Source organism: Numida meleagris, chromosome 2, assembly GCF_002078875.1.
Source record: "Numida meleagris isolate 19003 breed g44 Domestic line chromosome 2, NumMel1.0, whole genome shotgun sequence".
Lineage (NCBI taxonomy): Eukaryota > Metazoa > Chordata > Aves > Galliformes > Numididae > Numida > Numida meleagris.
This window is the reverse complement of record NC_034410.1, coordinates 106,522,167-106,541,457: the sequence shown is the minus strand read 5'-3', so window position 1 is coordinate 106,541,457 and position 19,291 is coordinate 106,522,167. Positions and strand designations below refer to the sequence as shown.

At 40.3% G+C, this 19,291-nt stretch overlaps 1 protein-coding gene across 5 annotated transcripts in view; it reads right to left on the bottom strand.

The window, feature by feature from the left end:
* LOC110394630 (chloride transport protein 6-like) overlaps positions 1-19,291 on the bottom strand; it is a 73,761-nt gene that overhangs the window by 44,496 nt on the left and 9,974 nt on the right. For all 5 annotated transcript variants that reach the window (XM_021388579.1, XM_021388580.1, XM_021388578.1 and 2 more), the window contains 6 exons: positions 18,900-19,143; positions 15,015-15,209; positions 10,546-10,643; positions 7,696-7,799; positions 7,020-7,191; positions 5,276-5,447 (listed from right to left, as the gene is read on the bottom strand). In XM_021388579.1, the coding sequence (XP_021244254.1) occupies positions 5,276-5,447; positions 7,020-7,191; positions 7,696-7,799; positions 10,546-10,643; positions 15,015-15,209; positions 18,900-19,143 (985 nt within the window). The remainder of the gene's footprint in view (positions 1-5,275; positions 5,448-7,019; positions 7,192-7,695; positions 7,800-10,545; positions 10,644-15,014; positions 15,210-18,899; positions 19,144-19,291) is intronic.

Genomic DNA, 19,291 nt, shown 5'->3' with positions numbered 1-19,291 from the left:
TTTTGCTGTATTTGACCATAAGATTTCTCACATGAACAATAAACTGAATGAGCAGAAGGGAAGAAGGGAATATGGGAGTTCCAGGTGACAGGAATGGCCCCTCTCTGAATGGAGGAGGAGGCTGCAGAACACAGATGAGTGCCGGTGTTTGGCACAAGGAGGAGCACAGAGCAGTGTCTGTGGAGCAGCCTGAGCTATAGAATCATGGTATGGTTTGGATTGAAAGAGACTTAAAGATCATCTAGTCCTAACCCCCTCTGCCATGGCTACCTTCCACTAGATCAGGTTGCCCATCTTGAACACTTCCAGGGATGGGGCATCCACAGCTTCTCCGGGAGTCCTCCCTCCCTTCTCAGGGAGCCTTTGCTCTGCTAGCAGGATAAAAACAGAAGCAAGTAAAGCAGACAGCAGGCAAGTTGCCAGTGAAAATTGGGAAACTCACTCATGTTCTGACAGACGTGCAAAACATCACAGAATTCACCAGTCAACCCAGAATTTCTATTAAAATACTCCCTCCTATAGAATGGAATCATTTGAGTTGGAAGGGTCCAACTTCCCTGAAATGAACAGGGACATCTTCAGCTCAAAGCCCTGTCCATCCTGAGCTTGAACACCTCCAGAGATGGGGTATCCACCACCTCTCTGGGCAACCTGCACCACTGCCTCACTACACTTACCATTAAAAAAACCCTTTTTCTTACACCCAATCTAAATCTCCCCTCCTTTAGTTTGAAACCATTTCCTGTTGTCCTATCACAACAGGCCCTACTAAAGAATCTCCCCTTCTTTCTTACAGTTCCCCTTTAGGTAATGAAAGGCTGCTATCAGATCTCCTTGGAACCTTCTCTTCTCCAGACCTTTTCTTCTTCTAGATTTCATAAGAACTTGCTAGAAAGAAGTGGTGTGTTAATGGATGTAAGCTGATTATAAGGCCACAAAAGATCACTCCAAAGAGCACAGTATTATTAATGACTTGCAGAAGTGAGCAGGGGGAATTCACCAACATGCTACAAGGTATAAACAGGTACCAACTGAGATTCAAACATAGTAGCTTGCAATCCAAGCCACGGCTCTCCAGCACCACAGAGGTGAAAGATGAATTGGAAAATAGCATGTTATAACTGTTCACAGCATGTTAAATGGTACAGCTATACAGACTTTTGTCTTGTATCCAATTAGATGAGAAGAAATCCTAGAATGTACAAGTATAAGCATTTACATTTAATCCATATGTTATACGTATCACAACTTTTTTGCCTGCCTAAGGTAGAAGTTATTCATCTCACCCATTAGCTCAGGTCTCACTTAAGAGAAAATTTATTTAAATTGATGAAAATTCCTGGCCCCCCATTTTTAACAACAACACAAACAAGCAATGCCATGAGCAGTCAGGATTGTTTTCACTGGCACTACCAGTTAGTCTTCAGGCATCAGCTATGAGATATAACCTGACAACTCCACTCAGCAAGGAAAGATTCATAATTTATACTCTTTTTAGCATTTTCAAAGCCATCCTACTTTCTTGCATCTTCTCTACTGCAAATAGTTCAAAATGCAGCATCTTGCATCTTTTAACCACTGGGCAACACAGGATACGAGGCAGATTTTACATGTGTTTTAAGTCTTGTGCTTTCTTTTCTAAGATCTTGCAGCACCATTCTGCTCATCCTATAACTTCACTCTAATTAGTTAGATCACGTGGTTGCCTGTGCTATATGCTCGTACCATGTATGTAAAATAAGACGTGCCTCTCATATCTACTACCATAGTGCCTACGGCTGATGCTCTGCTTCAATTCCTTGTGAAAGGACTTACGCTTCTTGTGAGTTGCTCAGAGGAAGTGAGAAGGGTTGCCACAAAATTTGCAGCAATACATCCTGCCTATAATTTGAGGTAAGAACATTTTGTCTGATTTAGAAGTACTGATGAAATACAGAGAAAAGGATGAGGTTAGAATTTAATCTACTAAACTACTACCTGCTGATACAGTTATTTTATTGTGCTTATCCAGGAAGATCTGTAACAATGCTATGAAGCATACAAAAATATCCAAAAAAATGTTTGTTTTAATTTCTTAACAGAACATTAAAAAATATGAACGTTCTTTACTACACTCAGGTTGGCTGTTAGGAACAATTTCTTCTTAGAAAGAGTGGTGAGGCACTGGCACAGGCTGCCCAGGGAGGTGGTGAAGTCACTGTCCCTGGGGGTGTTCAAAACCGTGTGGATGTGGCACTGAGGGATGTGGTTAGTGGGCATGGTGGGGATGGCTGATGGTTGGACTAGGGGATCTCAGAGGGCTTTTCCAACCTTCATGATTTTGTAGAACAGCAGTCACTTACAGCAATGTAGTTAACTATATAACATGCTCTGCCAGCACGCCCATTCTGATACAAACATCGGAGAGCAGAAAGCGCAAACTCTCATCTCTGAGCCTTCGGTACTGTTTTTTATGAACCAGCTGACTCTAAATCCAGCTTGTTATTTCTGCCATATTTCCAAAACAGGCAGACATCAATAAGTAAGTTTTCACAATGCTCCAACCAATCACCAGATGGTCATTTTGTTTCAGAAGCGAGACACTGCTCGTTAGCACAAGCCACTCATTCGCAGCAGCCACACCCAACATTAGCTAGAGAATGAAGGACCCAAGGCGATTTAATCCCCCCATGGAGATCTTCCTCTGGTTTATACAATGACATTGCATTTCCCCATCCATATCTTAAGGAATATTCTATTTTCTCCTCTATTCTACATCTGTCAAAATCTTCATATTTCAGTGTTTCACACTCAGAGAAGGCTTTTGAGTCTTAACCTTTTCACAATGAATCACATCCCCCAGTATCCACCAGTAAAGATCTCTTTGAGAAATAATTTAGGCCAATAAAATGATATATTGGTGTAATTGTGTTTGAACAGAACAGGCAGGAAAGTGGAGAGTTAGGGCTATTTTGCATTATGTGTGAACAGAAAGGAAGACAATTCAGAGAATGAAGGATCCAAATCAGCGTAAAACAAGCCTTTCTCTGCAGCTGGCTGCTGAACAGCTTAGCTTGCCCGTGGGAGCATCAACAGTACTGGACAAGAACACTAATCCTAGGCTAGTCTACTACCATCCTACTTCTTCAACCCTTGCAAGGCAGTGTAATTGAGAGGTAAGAATACAAAAGCAACAATAAAAATACAGAATGTCCTGGGGACAAACCACACCGTATAGGAAGATGCAATTCCTCTTCCTACACCTAGAGCCCACTGGGGCCAGCAAGCTCAGGACACACAGCACAAAGACGTAAGAGACAGAAGGCTGTGGGAAGACACGACACAAGGCTGATCCCTGTGCCCGCCAAGGAAGATGTCACCACATCTACCATTTGCCACAAATAGCTGAGGAGGATGAGCGTCAAGTATCAGCATGGGGGGTAGAAGGAGGCAGCCAAAAAAGAAGAGGTGGGCAGAAGCCTGTGGGGTCTGCTATGAGAAAAAAAAGGAAAGCATTTTACAAACCTGTTCACTGAAAGTCCCACATTCATAACTGTTTCCAAATGGAAGGGTATGTGAAAAGCCAAAGCAAACATACTCATTTCTTTTTGAACCCATCAGACAATATAGAAAAAATATGTGCATTTTATGGTTTGAGGGCACAACCTTTTAATTATGTTTTTGCATTGTCATGTCCAAGACCTTTTTTCTCCTCAAAAATTAATATTTCCTCAAGCAATGCAGCTATTTTTCTTGGATGAACATGAATTGAAACACAATCTCCCTGTGCAGAAAGAGGCGCAGAAGAGTTATAACATGACACCTAGGGGAATTCAGAACACATTGCAATGCGATCCTAATCATTCTAGTGCCTTTTCAACTGATTTTTGTACAGCTCTCTAAATAGTTCCCAGCTATTGTTTTGCACGTGCTGTACATACATGCTCAGGGAGGCACTTGGACAAAAAACAAGTGCAGGTAATTAGGAAGGCAGGGAGAAATTGCAGCAAATAAAATATAGGGTTTTTTCTTCTCTGCTATTGCTGAACGAAATGTAGTTCTGTCATCCAAGACTAGCAAGTGTTCTGGCACACCTTCACTTCTCAGTTCCCTGCTTCTCAGTTCCCCAGCCTCATGGGCACAAAGCTAAGGAAGATGTCAATCAACTGCTTTTGGCCCTAAGGACTTATATCTCCAGCAAGACCTTAAAGTGATGTTTTACAAATGATACCTCAATTAAGATTTATTGAGCCATTGCAAGAAAATTCAGGCTAAAAATTCTCTTGCTTTGGAAGAGACATTACAGTCAGTGGCAGTTGGAGCACTAAGAAAACTTATTGTTCAGGCACCAGTTTTCTTTGCTTCAACGTCACAGCTGGCCAACAAAACATACAGAACTTCCAGCAGATGTCCAATAGCAATAACATAAGCAAAAATAACAGAATGCATTTGTGCTTAATGGCTAAATGAGTGCTAAAACATCATGAGTACACTGAAGTAGGAGTGTTTTTGTAATCTAATTATTCCTTCACAATAGACAAGTTGTTATGCACATATACCACCTTTTAAGCTAAAACATCAAAAAATGCTTCTTACACAATTTACACAGCTTATCACTAAAAAGAACCTAGTTCTGAGCGCGTGCCAATAAACAGACCCTTTATCAAATGCTGCACAGTGTACTAGGAGAGAAAAATCCCCTCTTGGTCACTCCGGGTGAATTCTGACATCTGTAAAGATTTTAATGAGATCTGTTTGGGCAGCAGCAGCCAAGACTTGGTTTAGTCATAGGTGAAATTTTCACACTGTGAAAGCTTTCCCCTTGTGACCTCAAAATCATTTCTGCGTTGACTGAGCTGAATTTTGTCTGCACCTTACAACTCACTGTCCCCAGGTGTTGCAACTGGGGAGAGCTGCCATTTTCTGTAATCCAGAAGAATCAGAAATAGTATATTCTGCTTCCTTGTTTGTGAACCACTGAAACCAATATCATTCCTGTAACCAAGGAACGTTTAAAAAATAGGATCAGATACTGAGACTTCTCAAAGTGTTAATTCCAAACGTATGCTTTCACAAATAAAATGCCCCAAGAAAATAAAAGAAAAAGGAAAAAAGGAAAAAAAGAAAAAAAAAATAGAAAAAAAGCTCTTCAGGCAAGCTAGAAATAAGTTGGCCAAGAATATATTTCTCTGTGGTCCAGTGTGTGTGGGACACCATCTGTGGTTCATTTAGCTGCAGCAGCAAAAGCTCAACTCAACCATAGCCACACAAATACCTGAAAATTTAACATACTCACCATGATAACAGTAAGGGAAATGGTTAGTCTTGACACACCACTGAAAAAGGAGGCAGCTCCAATGGCAGCGAAGAGGCCTGGATCAATCCATGCTCCATATTCATTAGTTTGAACACCAAAAATGGAAACAAGGATCAAACCAATTATCCTGCCATACAAAGCTCCTGTGTACCTGCATGCAAGAAGAAGGAAAAAAAAAAAAAAAAGACACTTTTTGCCAGTGATCCTGTTTTCCAGAAATGTTTCTAGTGATCTGTTAGTCCCAGATTTAACTGATGACTTCTATAATAACTCCTCTCCCCAAAACAGCTCTAACATCCTTAGTTATTATGAATGATTACTTAGCACAAAATTGCTAAATTTACCACATTTTGTAGATAAAGAACTATCAGCATGCCTTGCTTAATGTTGGTCAGAGACAAATGAGAATGGACCTTACAGGAATACAGTCAAAAGTACAGGTTACAGATATACACACTCGGCTATTTCTGTCAAAGCCCACACTTCCAGAGGTCCAGCCTTACACAATTTCTTAAACCTATATCTACCTGTGCCCCATAAACCTGCCAAGTAAAACACTACAGCCACATACCAAATGAGCAAAATGAAGTAGTAGGTATTAATGACCTGTGTAAAGCTAACCAGGAATGAAACTGTGAAGAGAATGCAGGTGTCCTCAAACTAACTATATGCTACACAGAAGAACAAAAACAAAATTTAGCACAGCTAAAGATGTAATTGCTAGGGTGAGACACAGCATTTTATTTCATATGCAATTAAATATACACATCCAAGTTTCAGTCTGTGAACTGGATTTGTACAGCCATTCACCTTCCAGAAGTTGTGAACTATTATATATATCATAACACATACATGATACATATTATCTGACTTAAAGAGCATCATCTTACGCCATTACTAATTTTTTCCCATTTATTCATACAATTGATTGATTTTATTGATGGATGCAGTTCCGGTAATTCAAAAGTGAGTACAAAAATTAGGTTGCTGGCTGAAAGACTTGACTGTCAGTATCCATCAAGCAAAATATGCCACATTGCAGTAATTATTATGTAATAAAAATAATTAGACAACAGCCTGTGAAGAGTAGGAGAAAAAGAGAGAGGTATGGAAAAGGCAGGCAGTTGCACACACAACTTTTGTTTTAGAATTTTCTCAGTATTAGAATTGCATTATGCCTGATACCCACCCTCCATCCATGGCTGCATACACACGGAACACTTTGGCATGCACATCAAGCCTCTCAGCATTACTGTGAGAACTCTGCTCTAGTCTACCATAGCTTTCTAAAAGCAACAACAAAAGACCTATATGCAGTTTTCTCCGAAGTCTAGGGTGTTGATGTCCAAGATTAAGATTCATGCTATTATATGCATAGGAAACAGATGAAAAGCCTGGATCTGAAACCATATTTCTACAGTTACAGAGATGAAGCCAGCAGCCTAGACTCTCCCTGGGTCCCCAAAGGATTCAAATGATCTATACTTGGAAAGTACACAGTTTTGGCTATCGTCCTTCTACAGCTATTCTCGGATGACTTTTTTCATTCTTTTCCACAATTTTAGTCTCTCTTTCCAAGCAAACCATCCTGTTCCACCTATACAACCTCCTCCAAGCAATTACAGCTTTGCCATTGCCAAGATTTCAGCTTACAATTCAAATTGTTGCTATTCAGCATAGGCCTTTTGCATAGACAGCACAAACTAAGATGAATGAAGCTTACAGCATCGGTATAACCAGGCCACTGGCAACAGCAGAACCTGCAGTCCAGCAGCTGAGGATGAAGTAAAATGCCAAAGCAGTGCAGAGAGATGTGTATCCGAATTCCTCATGAGTCCCACGTTTAAAAAGATATGTGATCCCTCGCTTACCACTTTCAACCAGAAGAGCAGCAGCTGCAACACAGAGGAAGAGATGTGGAGAGATACAAAACAATAAAAGGATTCTTTACTGTATCAGTTCTTATTTGCCTAAACCTGATAACAACTCAGCAAAATGCATAGATAACTAATCTGAGATCAAATGAGAAGTTCAGTACATAAGGCATTTTCAGGAAAACAAGGAACGTCATTTGTTCTTTCCGGTCTGCTCGGTGTGATGTTAATCTTGATCCAAATGAGGAGAAACAGCAGCCAGTGAAGCCAAAGAAAGGGAACTGTACTACTTCTGCAGCACTCTTTCCCCATCCCTTTCAGAGGTGATAACTCAGAAACTTACCAGGGTATTTGGCTCAAGTGTGGGATTTAAGTTCTGATACATCAAAGGGGAGCACTACATTATTTTGAAAACAAACAAACAAACAAACAAAAATCCCTATATAATGAGTAAATATATTTGGATGTCACTTTCAGTTACATAAATTTTTTATTCCTGGGTATCGCTCACTTGGCTCTCCTTACCTTGATTGAAGGTTTGATTAGAATATCTGACTCCATCTGGACCAATCCATGATGTGTTTGGTGAACAACCATATTCTGAAATTTCCCTCTTGAATTGATTTATGCTTAAATATTAAAAACAAACAAAAACTATTAAATGAGTTAATATAAGTCACCTCAGTACCTGCATTGAATGTGTCTATTAGGTATAAATTCTACACAGAAAGCCTACTTTCCCCTATATCCCTCAATTAAGTTTTTTATTAACTAATAAATCTAGTTTACTGGATCTGTTTATTATTCATTGTATTAAACTAATTAACTTGGTTAATTTTTATTCATTGTATTAAACTAATTAACTTGGTTAATTTTTGTTCATATTCCTCTGCACAAACCTTCTGTTGTCAAAAAAAAAAAAAAATTACAAAACCAGGAATCACATTGCACTGACTAAAATTGGGAAAACAGAAAAGAAGTCTGATTAAAATGCCAACCCTGGCCTTGATCTCCTTGTACCACTGAACCTTTGCCAAATGGGATCGGTAGACCAGAAATCTGTCATTCCTGCGAACATTTACACAGCACCCCAAGCTCACAGCCACATCTACAGATGGACCATTTTGCACGAGAGAGCCAGAGAGATCAAGAGCACAGGGTTCCCACACCTTAAAAGGTGTTTTCCCAGCACATTCTCAAAGCTCTCCTTTGCTACATCCTGGCACTACTTGTTTCAACACTGGAAAGCTTGCAGTGTGGGCCGTCGGTTATCGCGCTGACCATGACCATTCCGGTACAGCCCTGCTATTCCTCGACACTTTCTCAATCTCTGTCATCTTGAGCAATTGTCCCCCCCCAAACAGGTACAGACTTCCTTCTCCAAGTCTGGGAAGTATCCAGCATGTTTCAGACATCACCGCAACCCAAACAGTAACAACATGAACTCTGTTCCTGGAACAAAGAGCCGGAGATCCGTGGTATTTAACCCACCTGATCCCTGCTCAGAACTACATGGGAAACTTACAATGCAGCCAACAGCTAGCAAAAGGAAATTTTTTCCAGACCCTGGATTGGCAACCAAAGCAACACAAGATACTTCCCCAATCTTGTGTTTGCTTTTTACATTAATCCAACCTTCAAAGAATACATTCCAAATTTGTGATGGTCAATAAAAAAAAATTAAAAACTTATTTACTCCATCCTGCTTGAGAAACCAGATGATTGTGTAACCCACTTATACCAAAACCTCAAGTTCTGTGCAAATTATGCCTTTTCTACCGGCAAAGGAGTGCAAATAAAAACAAGCACATCTCAGAGCTAATTTGATACTTGCAGCAATGCCAAAATAGCAGAGAGAGAAGCAACAGAAGAAGGCTTTTTACTATTAAAGTAGATGGCTGAGCAGGAAGAATAAAGCACAGAGAATGGAGAGGCAGGACTTGTTTACACACAGGCTTTTGTCCCACTGACTCCGTTTTAAATCAGTATATTTAGTAGAGACAGATTTATCCCTGGTGCAGATGGGAGGACAGCCCTGGCATGCTGCATTGGCTCTGCCAGGACCTGCTACTTCACTGTTGCTCCTTCACCCTCCGCCTGCCTCCTCACGACCTCCTGTTCCACCTTCACCTAGCAATACCAAGCGCTGCAGGAAGTGCTACGAAACTCTCCTGAAAGAGTTCCAACACAAATTCATGAGGATAAGTGACGATAGAAGGAAACACAGTCAATACTGTCACACACACTACAGTTCCACCTGGACCAACAGCTGTTGCACTGTCATGGTTTAAAACAAACAAGCAAGCAAAAAAAACCAAACCACCATATACTTCACTTAAACAGTTGGATTGGTACAAAAGACAAAAACAAGCATCTAACTTTTTTTTTTATTGTTGCTATATGGTTCTTATTGGATATCTTGGCAAGGGTACCTATTACTTGCTGGATGTTCAAAGGTAAATGATTAAAATTCTCATTTTAATTTGAGATAAATCTAACTGACCCTGATTAAAATTTCAGAACTGCAATGATAATTCTCATTTTAAATTTCTAAGACTGGGAGAAAAACAAACAAGATTCTTTTCCATGTTTGGTCTCGTACCTTATTACAGACCCACTGGAAGAGTTACCACTACCTTCAGCAGATGCATGACCTTGCAAAGTCCATTACAATTTGGTGCTTAATTCCCTTCAGATCTATTCATTTTCAACTCTTTAAAACATGTCAAATGAAAAACTGACACTAAGACAGTTTAGCCTCTAGGTTGGATTAGTCTGACTATTTTTGATTCAGAGACAGACAAAAAAAAAGCTATGAAATTTTCGTGGTTTCAGAAGCTTTTCCTTTAGAGCAAAAATAGTTTTGTTTTGAAAAATAACATTTTGGAAGCATTTAGTTCTTAAAATAAAAAAGGATGTCAGGGTGAGGAGAAGTCTTTTCCTGTAGCAATCCAAAAAACACAACAGTCACTAAGTCAGGTACTAGGTAGGTGACAAAGATTTTTTATAAAGAATTTGTAAATATGTACTACAGCAGACAACACTAAACAAGGCCCTTTCCATCTTTTAACTCTTTTGTTTTTTAGTTTCTCTTATTTCATTAATTTGACATGCCAAAAATGCTTCTCACTGGAAAAGTTCGTGTGATTAAATTTCAGTGATTAATAGATTAAGCATGATTCTTGTCTCAGGATGAATTTCTTTTAAACAATCAGTTCTTTTGCACCTCTGAATTTCTCCATCCCAAATCCGTGTAACAACTGAGAGAAATCATGACTAATTGTAGTTACACATTAATTGAAAATTCAATTACATATTAATTTGCATATCAATTGCAGTTAATTATAAGAGCTCCTGGTGACTCTCCCCACTTACATTTCGGAGTGGTTTCTCAGCTGATAGTTTCTCATACTCGTGACAGGAGTGCAGGGAAAGAAATATGGCAAATATACTGTTACAGTTGTAGTACATACCTGCAGGCATTAAAATAAGTAAACAAATTATCATGAGATGTAGATACAGGGAAATATAGAAAGAAAACTGTCTAAAAATCATTAGTGCCCATAGTTGTCCTTTAGATCTTGCCCACATTCCCCAGAAGATCAGCATTTTCCCATAAACCAGCAAGACCCAGATACACCCATCTAGCTTCAGACACTAACTCCATTAAATCAGAGAATCATTAAGGTTGGAAAAGACCTCTAAGATCATCTAATCCAACCATCAGCTCATCCCCACCATGCCCACTAACCACATCCCTCAGTGCCACACCTACATGGTTCCTGAACACCTCCAGGGACGGTGACTCCACCAGCTCCATGGGCAGCCTATTCCATTGCGACTTATGAATTGGTTTCCACCTCTGTAGCCATCCAAAAGCCACAGCCACCTCCAGAGCTGGATGCTCACCCTGTGCCCAGCCTCCCTGCCACACATTACAGCAGCTGGTAGAGACATGTCCATGCAAGGTGTGGGATCTAAGTGTCTTTCATTAAGGATCTCGTATTTTGCTTGGTACTTAAAATTATGCTGTGTGTTGAAAACAATCCATTGCCTCCATTTAAATTACTTCCTCATCTTTGCAAATGTATAGTCCCTGGTAAGTATGAACAAATAAAGACTTGTTTCTAACTTGTGAATGTAGTAATTCTCTATTAAAGAGGAAGTTATGAAAGGACAATTATTCAGAAAGAAGCTCCTAGACAAGCTAGGAATAACAGATGAGTATAATGCCTAAGCAGATTGCATACTATGCAGTAGAAACACAGAAAACGCAATTGGAACTGATTAAGAGTCTCTACAAAGCCCTCCTATTAGCCTTTCATATACCTACCTTGAAGTAAACATGAATGATACCTAAAATGTTTGAAATGCAACGTAGAAGAAAGTGTTTTCACTGGCTGCTTTGCATTCACCAGAAGTAAAGCAAGAGTTTACAAGACAGGACTCTATTTTAAATTCAAAAATAATGTTAGGTTCTTAGGTTAGATTAATTACCTTTCTAAGCAAATGAAGATAAACTCCCACCCAAGAAAAAGATTTAGAAAAAATTAAGTAGACATGTAGAGAGAAATTACTGGAACACATGGCCATATTAATAACTTTTCCAAGCACAAGGATTCACACACCCTGCGGACTGTTATAAAACAGCTCAGGTAGCATGTTCAGAGAAGGCCTCATGCTGAGATTCAACCACATGCGATTGTGACCATTTGTCACAAGATTATAAACTTATGGGCAGAGCACTGATGGGCAGATAGGTGAAACTGGAAGCAGTTCAGTCTTCATGAAGCTTAGGTCAGGCTCTATTTCTGAGAACTTAACACTGGGACAGTTCAAATCCAGGTCAAATTTTTGCCCAAGCCCCAAACTCCAATGGCAGCTAGGACAGCTAGAGGAGAGCCAGGGGCTGGAGATTTAAAGCAGTAGCCTATCTTCACAGCTAAATAGAAAAAAAGTATCCTCTCAAGTAACCTTTTAAAGTTTTGACAGCTTAATATATATGTATATATCCTGAAATTGCTCACCCTGCCCATGGAAGCACTAAGCTTTTGGAACAGAAGCATTAGTCAATGAGATTTTTAAAAAAAAAAAAAGGAAAAAGAAAGATAACTCTGCCAGATTCTTGGCAAAGCATTATCTGTACTGCGATTTCCTCACAGAGAGCAAGGTGATGAATTGAAGAGAAGAAAATGCAGGCCAAGAGACAGAAGGGCACTTAGGAAGACAGCTCTGCTTAATCTATGGGCTGAAGATTAGATATTCAATTCCAGTCAAAGGAATGGTACTCCGGGTTATGTTGTGGGTGTGGAAGATACTATGGTGGGTCCTCGCCAAGTTTAAATGCAGACTGGTTTATACAAGATTATTTTTGGTTAAAGTCACTGTGACATAGTTTCTTTCAGTTGCCCAATTATGTGAGTTTATGAAAAGAAAAATAATAAAAAAGAACTGTATTGTTCTTTCTCAGATCAAACAGTTTCTTCCTTGCTGATTTTTTGCCAAGTTATAATAAAATAAGGACTGTGACCTGAGCAGGGTCTCCTAGAGCTAATAAAAAGGAAAACAGTCTGAATAAGGGTTCATGCCATAAAATCAATATAAGAAAAGCAGCATGTTTGTGTTTTGTTTCTGTTTGTTAATTAAAAGAATGAAGACAAAATGTATAAATGGCAAAGCTTTTGTAAGCACTATAGCCCACAAACCACATGCTGTTCTCACAGTTTCAGCTGTGACCTGGCAAGGTGCTCACTCACCACTCCATCAGCTTTTGGAGTCAGTAAGGAGATACTCCTAAGCAGTGTGAAATAGGCATTTTCTTTATGTCTGACACTAAATCTTTGCTAACTGATCTTCAGTTTAATCCTATAGTATCTTCTAACAAACTGAGTCTTGCTGGCTTCCGTTGTGGCAAGTTTCTTGTTTGTTTTTTTTTTTTTCCTTGTTCTTCATTTTTGTTCCAACAAGTAATAAGGAACTGTATGATTTTTTGTGTCTAGGTAGCTTATGCAAGGTTTTTGAAATGTATTATGAGAAAGCCAAACTTTTCCCAATAGTAGGGGAAGTGGCTGTCAAACAGAGAGTTCAATCTCCAAAATGATAAAATATTAATTACTATATATATATATATAATGTATATATTACTATACATTGACCTTTCACAGCACAGGACTAGCAGGATTCACACAAGGGATTCTACTCCTCATTCTGTTGACTGAAATCTCACTGTTCAGGGGTTTTTATCAGTGTTTATCACAGCAGTTCTCGACAGCACAAAGAGTCCTGACTCCACTGTAAGACGTGGGAGCAAATTAGTAGCAGAACAGACGGAGCTAGGGTGCTCCCTGAAGCAATAAAAGTCATCTTCCCTACCTACTTCATCCGTTCCTTCAAATATGGAAGCAAAAAGCTTCATGTGAGCTTCCCCACCTCGGCAAGATACTGTACAAACACGGCTCCAAGCTGAAAAGCCGCATCCTGCCACTAAGAGGAGCTAAAATCCAGTTATCATGGACGATAAGGCCACGCTCATGCACTGGAAGCTCACGGCAGATCCCTTCTCCTCTCTTCTTCCTCCTAAAGGAGTTCAAGTTTCATCTCTGTTATGCCAACAGAGCCAAAGAAGAAGGAGGCTGCTCTGAGTGATGAGCAGAGCTCGGTAGAAGAGGAGGAAAGTTTTCAAGGACTAAGTGCACACTTTCCAACCCTACAGAGAGGAAAAAATAGTGCAACCTGTGGGAAATTTAGGCATCTCTGTACCAATCTGTGGAGAAAATGAATTGCTATAACTTGCAGAGACTTGACCACATGCCTCAACGTTTGGTTATTCACACTTTTAGCTCTAAAAGCTTCCCTTCTAGTATTTAAAATACTGTTTTCTACCAGTATCATCCAGGTGGCTAATGCAAGCTGACAGCATTGCCTGAAGCTTATGTCTTACCATGCTCTCAGAGTAGAGGCTGCTTAAGTTATGTCTGGGCTGATGGGAGAGATATTGATATGGCCACCCTCACTGATCTACAGCTGAATACGTTTCTCTCCCAGAGAGTGGGAAATACAATAGTATGCTTATAAAAAAGCCAAGCAGTGCACATAAAACATATTGGTAAGTCTACTTAAGAAAGGGCAGAAGAAAAGATTTTCAGTGCGCACCAATATCCCCAAAGAAAGGCCATCTCAACATTTTAAAAGGTCAGAAACTCCTCAAAAAATCTTCCTTAAAAATGGAGAACAGAAAATTATGGCAAGCAAGTATTCACTAGAGAAACTTACAGAGAAACCTAACTGTGTAATTTACTGGATGGGCAGTAGAAAAGCTCTGAAGGCTTCTCCCCTTCATGTTTAATAACACACTTAAGTTATAACCAAACCATAAAGTTGAAAATGATGAAAATATCCAAAAAATGGAAACCTTTTATCTATACATTTTTTATTCTGATGGCACCCCACAAGATAAAGTCAAACAAAGCCTAGAGGCAAAATGACACCATCATGGCTTATTGTAATATCTCCAAGCCAACCTCCATCAGTAACAACTAGGGATAACTGACCCCAGATACACAACTAGGTCCAGAAAGCTGTCTGAATCTATCCACAACTTTTAAGTCCTGCAGGAGAGCACAAGGGTAACATACTTCAAGAATTAGGGGAAAAAAAAAAAAGATGTTTCTCCTTTCTTCACTACCTATACAACCTCTGGAAACTCATCTGTTTCCTCTACACCACTGTACATTAGGTCAAGCACCAGCAGGTCAGATTCACTTTTCCATCCAGTCAACTTATGACTTGCCCTAATTAGCCACTGTAAACATTATATGATCAAGAGAAACATATTATTTACTTACCAGAATAAGCGCAGTTTCCAGCAGCTTGCTTGTTTTGCTAAGGGATGATTTTGGAATTGAATTAAAGAACTGCATACGTAACTTATTAATTTTTATATTTAGGGAAACAAAGAGAGCTCCCAGCAGACCTCCAAGCATTCCAAGTAGGATGGCTGGAATGAAGGCCAAGACGTGCATGTCCAGCAAATTCTTAACCTGAGTTGAAGGAAGGAGAAAACATGTTCTGAGCATCCTGCCAGTGATGTGAAATATTGCACCCTCTCCCACAAAACTTGACACCACAGAGTAATTTCTACACAAAAAATAAATCTTTCCTTGTTTTTTAGGGACACAGCTAGTTAATTTAAGGCCAGTCTCACAAGAGGCAGTGTGATGCTCTTACACACCTCACAGCAGTGGAGGCAGCAAGTAGACACTGTCGTTGTCACAGATAGATCCATTAGGCAGATATTTTTATTCCTAAATGACTGTAAAGGAGTTGAGCAAGTTATGTGGTAAGTTAAGGACAGAAGTCTTCTCTTGGGCCCGTCTTTCCCTGAGGAATAGTAATGAATCTAGCAGAAACTTCTATGATGTGCTGCAGCTACCACAAACACTCAACACCTCAAGTTACCTCCAAATAATGACACATTGGTCTGAAGGAACAGTTTGAAAGATTTTGCTGGACCAGAGCTTTGCTCACAGTATCTATATCTACCCCATAATTTTGGAAAGTTGACCCGGATCAGGGCAATCCCAAGCACAGATACAGGTTGGTCAGAGAATGGCTCGAGAGTGGCCCTGGGGAGAAGGATGTGGGAGTGCTGGTTGATGAAAGATTCAACATGAACCAGCAGTGTGTGCTTGCAGCCCAGAAGGCCAACCGTATCCTGGGCTGCATCAAGAGAAGCGTGGCCAGCAGGTCAAGGGAGATGCCCCTCTACTCTGCTGTCGTAAGACCCCACCTGGAGTGCTGCATCCAGTTCTGGAGCCCCCAACACAAGAAGGACATGAAGCTGTTGGAGCGGGTCCCGAGGAAGGCTACAAAGATGATCAGAGGGCTGGAGCACCTCCCCTACAAGGACAGGCTGAGAGAGCTGGGGCTCTTCAGCCTGGAGAAGAGAAGGCTCTGAGGAGGCTCCTTACTGTGGCCTTCCAGTACCTGAAGAGGACCTACAGGAAAGCTGGGGAGGGACTTTTTATAAGGGCAGGTTGTGACAGGCTGAGGGAAAATGCTTTTTAACTGGAAGAGGGTCGATTTTGACTACATACTAGGAAGAAATTCTTTACTGTGAGGGTGGTGAGACACTGGAACAGGTTGGCCGGAGAGGCTGTGGATGCCCCCTCCCTGGAAGCATTCAAGGCCAGGCTGGATGGAGCTTTGAGCAACCTGTTCTAGAGGGAGGTGTCCCTGCCTATAGTAGGGGGTTGGAACTAGAAGATCTAAAACATCCCTTCCAACCAAAACCGTTCTATGATTCATTGTCAACCTACTTCCATGTGAACTGAGAGCATTTATAAGCTCTAAGTCCAGCTGAAAATTGATGCTGATCTGGAACAACTCACAGAATAACAGATCACAATGTAGGATATAATCTGGCAGCTGAAATAGTAATTGAATTTTCTGCTTGATTCCACAACAGGCAACAAGGATTAGAGCAGTATCATGCTTTATTGTTACCTTCCAGTTAACAAAAAGGGGTCAATAGATCGGTGGCAATCTATTAAAAGCTGTGAGGATATTATTTCCGTAGCTTAGAGATGCATGCTTTTTTTGTTTGTTTTTTTTTCAAGATTAGGATCTGGACAGAGTAAGAGATCATGAAACATTCAAAAAGCTAACTGGCAGAGAGCAGTAGGGGCACATGTGAAGGGATGCCTGCAAAAAAACCTGCACTAGGATAATACTTGGGGTAGTTGATAGGAGAAACGGGCAGCCTTCCTTGAACTGCTTGAAGAAGGACACAGGCCCTCCTACTCAAATTATTTTTTCTTCCTCTTTTTATTCTTTTTCCTTAACCTTATTCTCATTTCTCTTCCTACAAATAGCCAAAATTTTAACAAGTCCACCAGCAGGCTGTGCTAAGCACTGATGGTATCACCTGGTACCTGAGTGCCAGAACTGAAATCCAGTCAGGCCTGAAGAGCTGATCCATGGGGTGCGGCAGTCTGAGAAACCCAGTCTGAGCAAGGCAGAATCACAGCTTTCCCAGACACAAGAATCTCAACACCTGGAGATGCCCTCAGAGGAAGTCAGGAGTGGCTGTGGGTTTATCTTGCCTTTTCACCAGGACTATAACAATTGTATATGAATGCATTGTACGCACAAACCAAAACTTCAGTAATACTACTTTTACCATCAGCTGCATCAAAATCCATCCTTTTCCAAGGGATTTAAAGAGATCTAATGTTTAAGATATTGAAATTTATAAAGAAATAGCTCAATTGGAAGTAGTGGCAGGGTACAGCGTTCTTGTCATAGTGTCAGCCACAGGCTTTGGCCAGTCATCAGGAAAAATCTGTTATCTATTGAACAAGCTTCACTTTTACAAAAAATCCAGTGGTCTACATAAAGTGAATCTTCCTGAAAATCTCAAGCTCTGGAGTACAATAAATTCTTTTTGTAACCTTATCCTGAGTTGAAGGAAACTAAAGAAAACAAAGAGTTTTCTTGAGAAACAAAGCCCACAGGCTTTCAACTTAGAGTTTATCCACTGTAAACTGTGTTGGTTAATGTCACGAAACATAAAAGAAGCAAAATTTCCCCTGAGCCCAGCGTTCAGTGAAATGAAAATATTTCTAGTTATCTCTACCAACTTGAGAGCCAAAAGCTATTCAACCCTGACAGAAGTCACACTGATAATAACTTCAGTTAGCTTTTCCTCCTAATGACACTAAAAGAAGATTGGAGACAGAGTCCACTGCACTTTTTTGAAAATGTCTTGAAAGGAGTGTTGAAAGAGCTATGTTTATTGAAAAATAGCCACCAAAGTAAATCTACTCTCCTCTGTACATGCAGATGTCCATTACACAATCCTTTGGCTTCAGCAATAAAGCTGTCTTCAGCAGGCCTGAGCTCTCCCCTATTCATTTAGTCTCACCTTTCTGCCACGAATTTATGTCATCTTGGTTGTGTCACTGCAACTGCTCATGGGACTGCATGATGAGTTGGTCCACAAAAAGGATTTGAGTTGAAAACTGATGTCTTTTCCCATTACCCCAGCTAAAAGGGGTAACCAGCTGCGGTAAAGCAGCTTACTTAGTAGCAGAAAGTGGACTGGGATTCATGAGACCAGGGTTTTATTTTTATCCCTCTAATTTACTTTCAAGTCACATTATAATACAAAGAATATTCAGGCAAGGAGTGAAGATCTTGATTCTTACATGTCACCACTGAACCATCTTGCAATAAAGGTGAGTGAAAGACATAATAAAAGCAACTATTTTTAGGTGGGCACAAGGTAAAATTCAAAGCATAAGGTTGTGTCATGCTGGAAGGAATAAAGGTTGAAGGTCACCTCTGTTGTGCAACCAGGAAAAAACAGTGATTATGTTTTTAAATGTTTAATCTGTAAGCACAAAAGAACAGGGCCATGGAATGGCAATGTCTGCAGCAACAAAGGAGAGCTCAAGCCAGCCACAGGAGGAGAAGTCATTGAACATCTTGTACTACAATGTAAAATGCGCTTTTCTACTTAAGTAGGGAATGTAAAACAGCTGTCTTATATCCAAGTGATTACCAGACATAAAGCACGAAGGCTCCTGTGTCCCTGATCTGATAATCGCACATACACTATCCTTCTTCCTTTTTAGTCCCAATTCCCTGCTACTCCCCTAAGAATAATGTTGAGAGAAACAAACCTAAAACCCGGCATCTCATTCCTCCCACATCCACACGGTACATACCCAAAAGAGAATTCTTTTCTCTGCTTCAAAAAATCCAAAGTGACCTCTGTAAACAAACCCATAGAGCGAAGAGGACAGCAAATCCGTGGTGAAGGTAGCCATCAAGCAGCAAAAGAAGGTTTGCCAGGCCAGCCTGATGTCCCAGAAGGAAGACACCTCCTCCAGAGTGAACAAGAGCCCGCCGATGGGGGCACGAAATACTGAAGCTATCCCTGCTCCCGCACCGGCTGTAATGAAGCTGCGCCTGCAACAGGTAGTAGAGGCAACACTTGGATAACTGAAAACCACCACCAAAAAAAAAAAAAAAACCTCCAGAAACATTGTTTCATTTCAAATATGAGTTTTATAGTACAGAATTTAAAGACGCTATGGTTCATTTTGGGGTTATTATT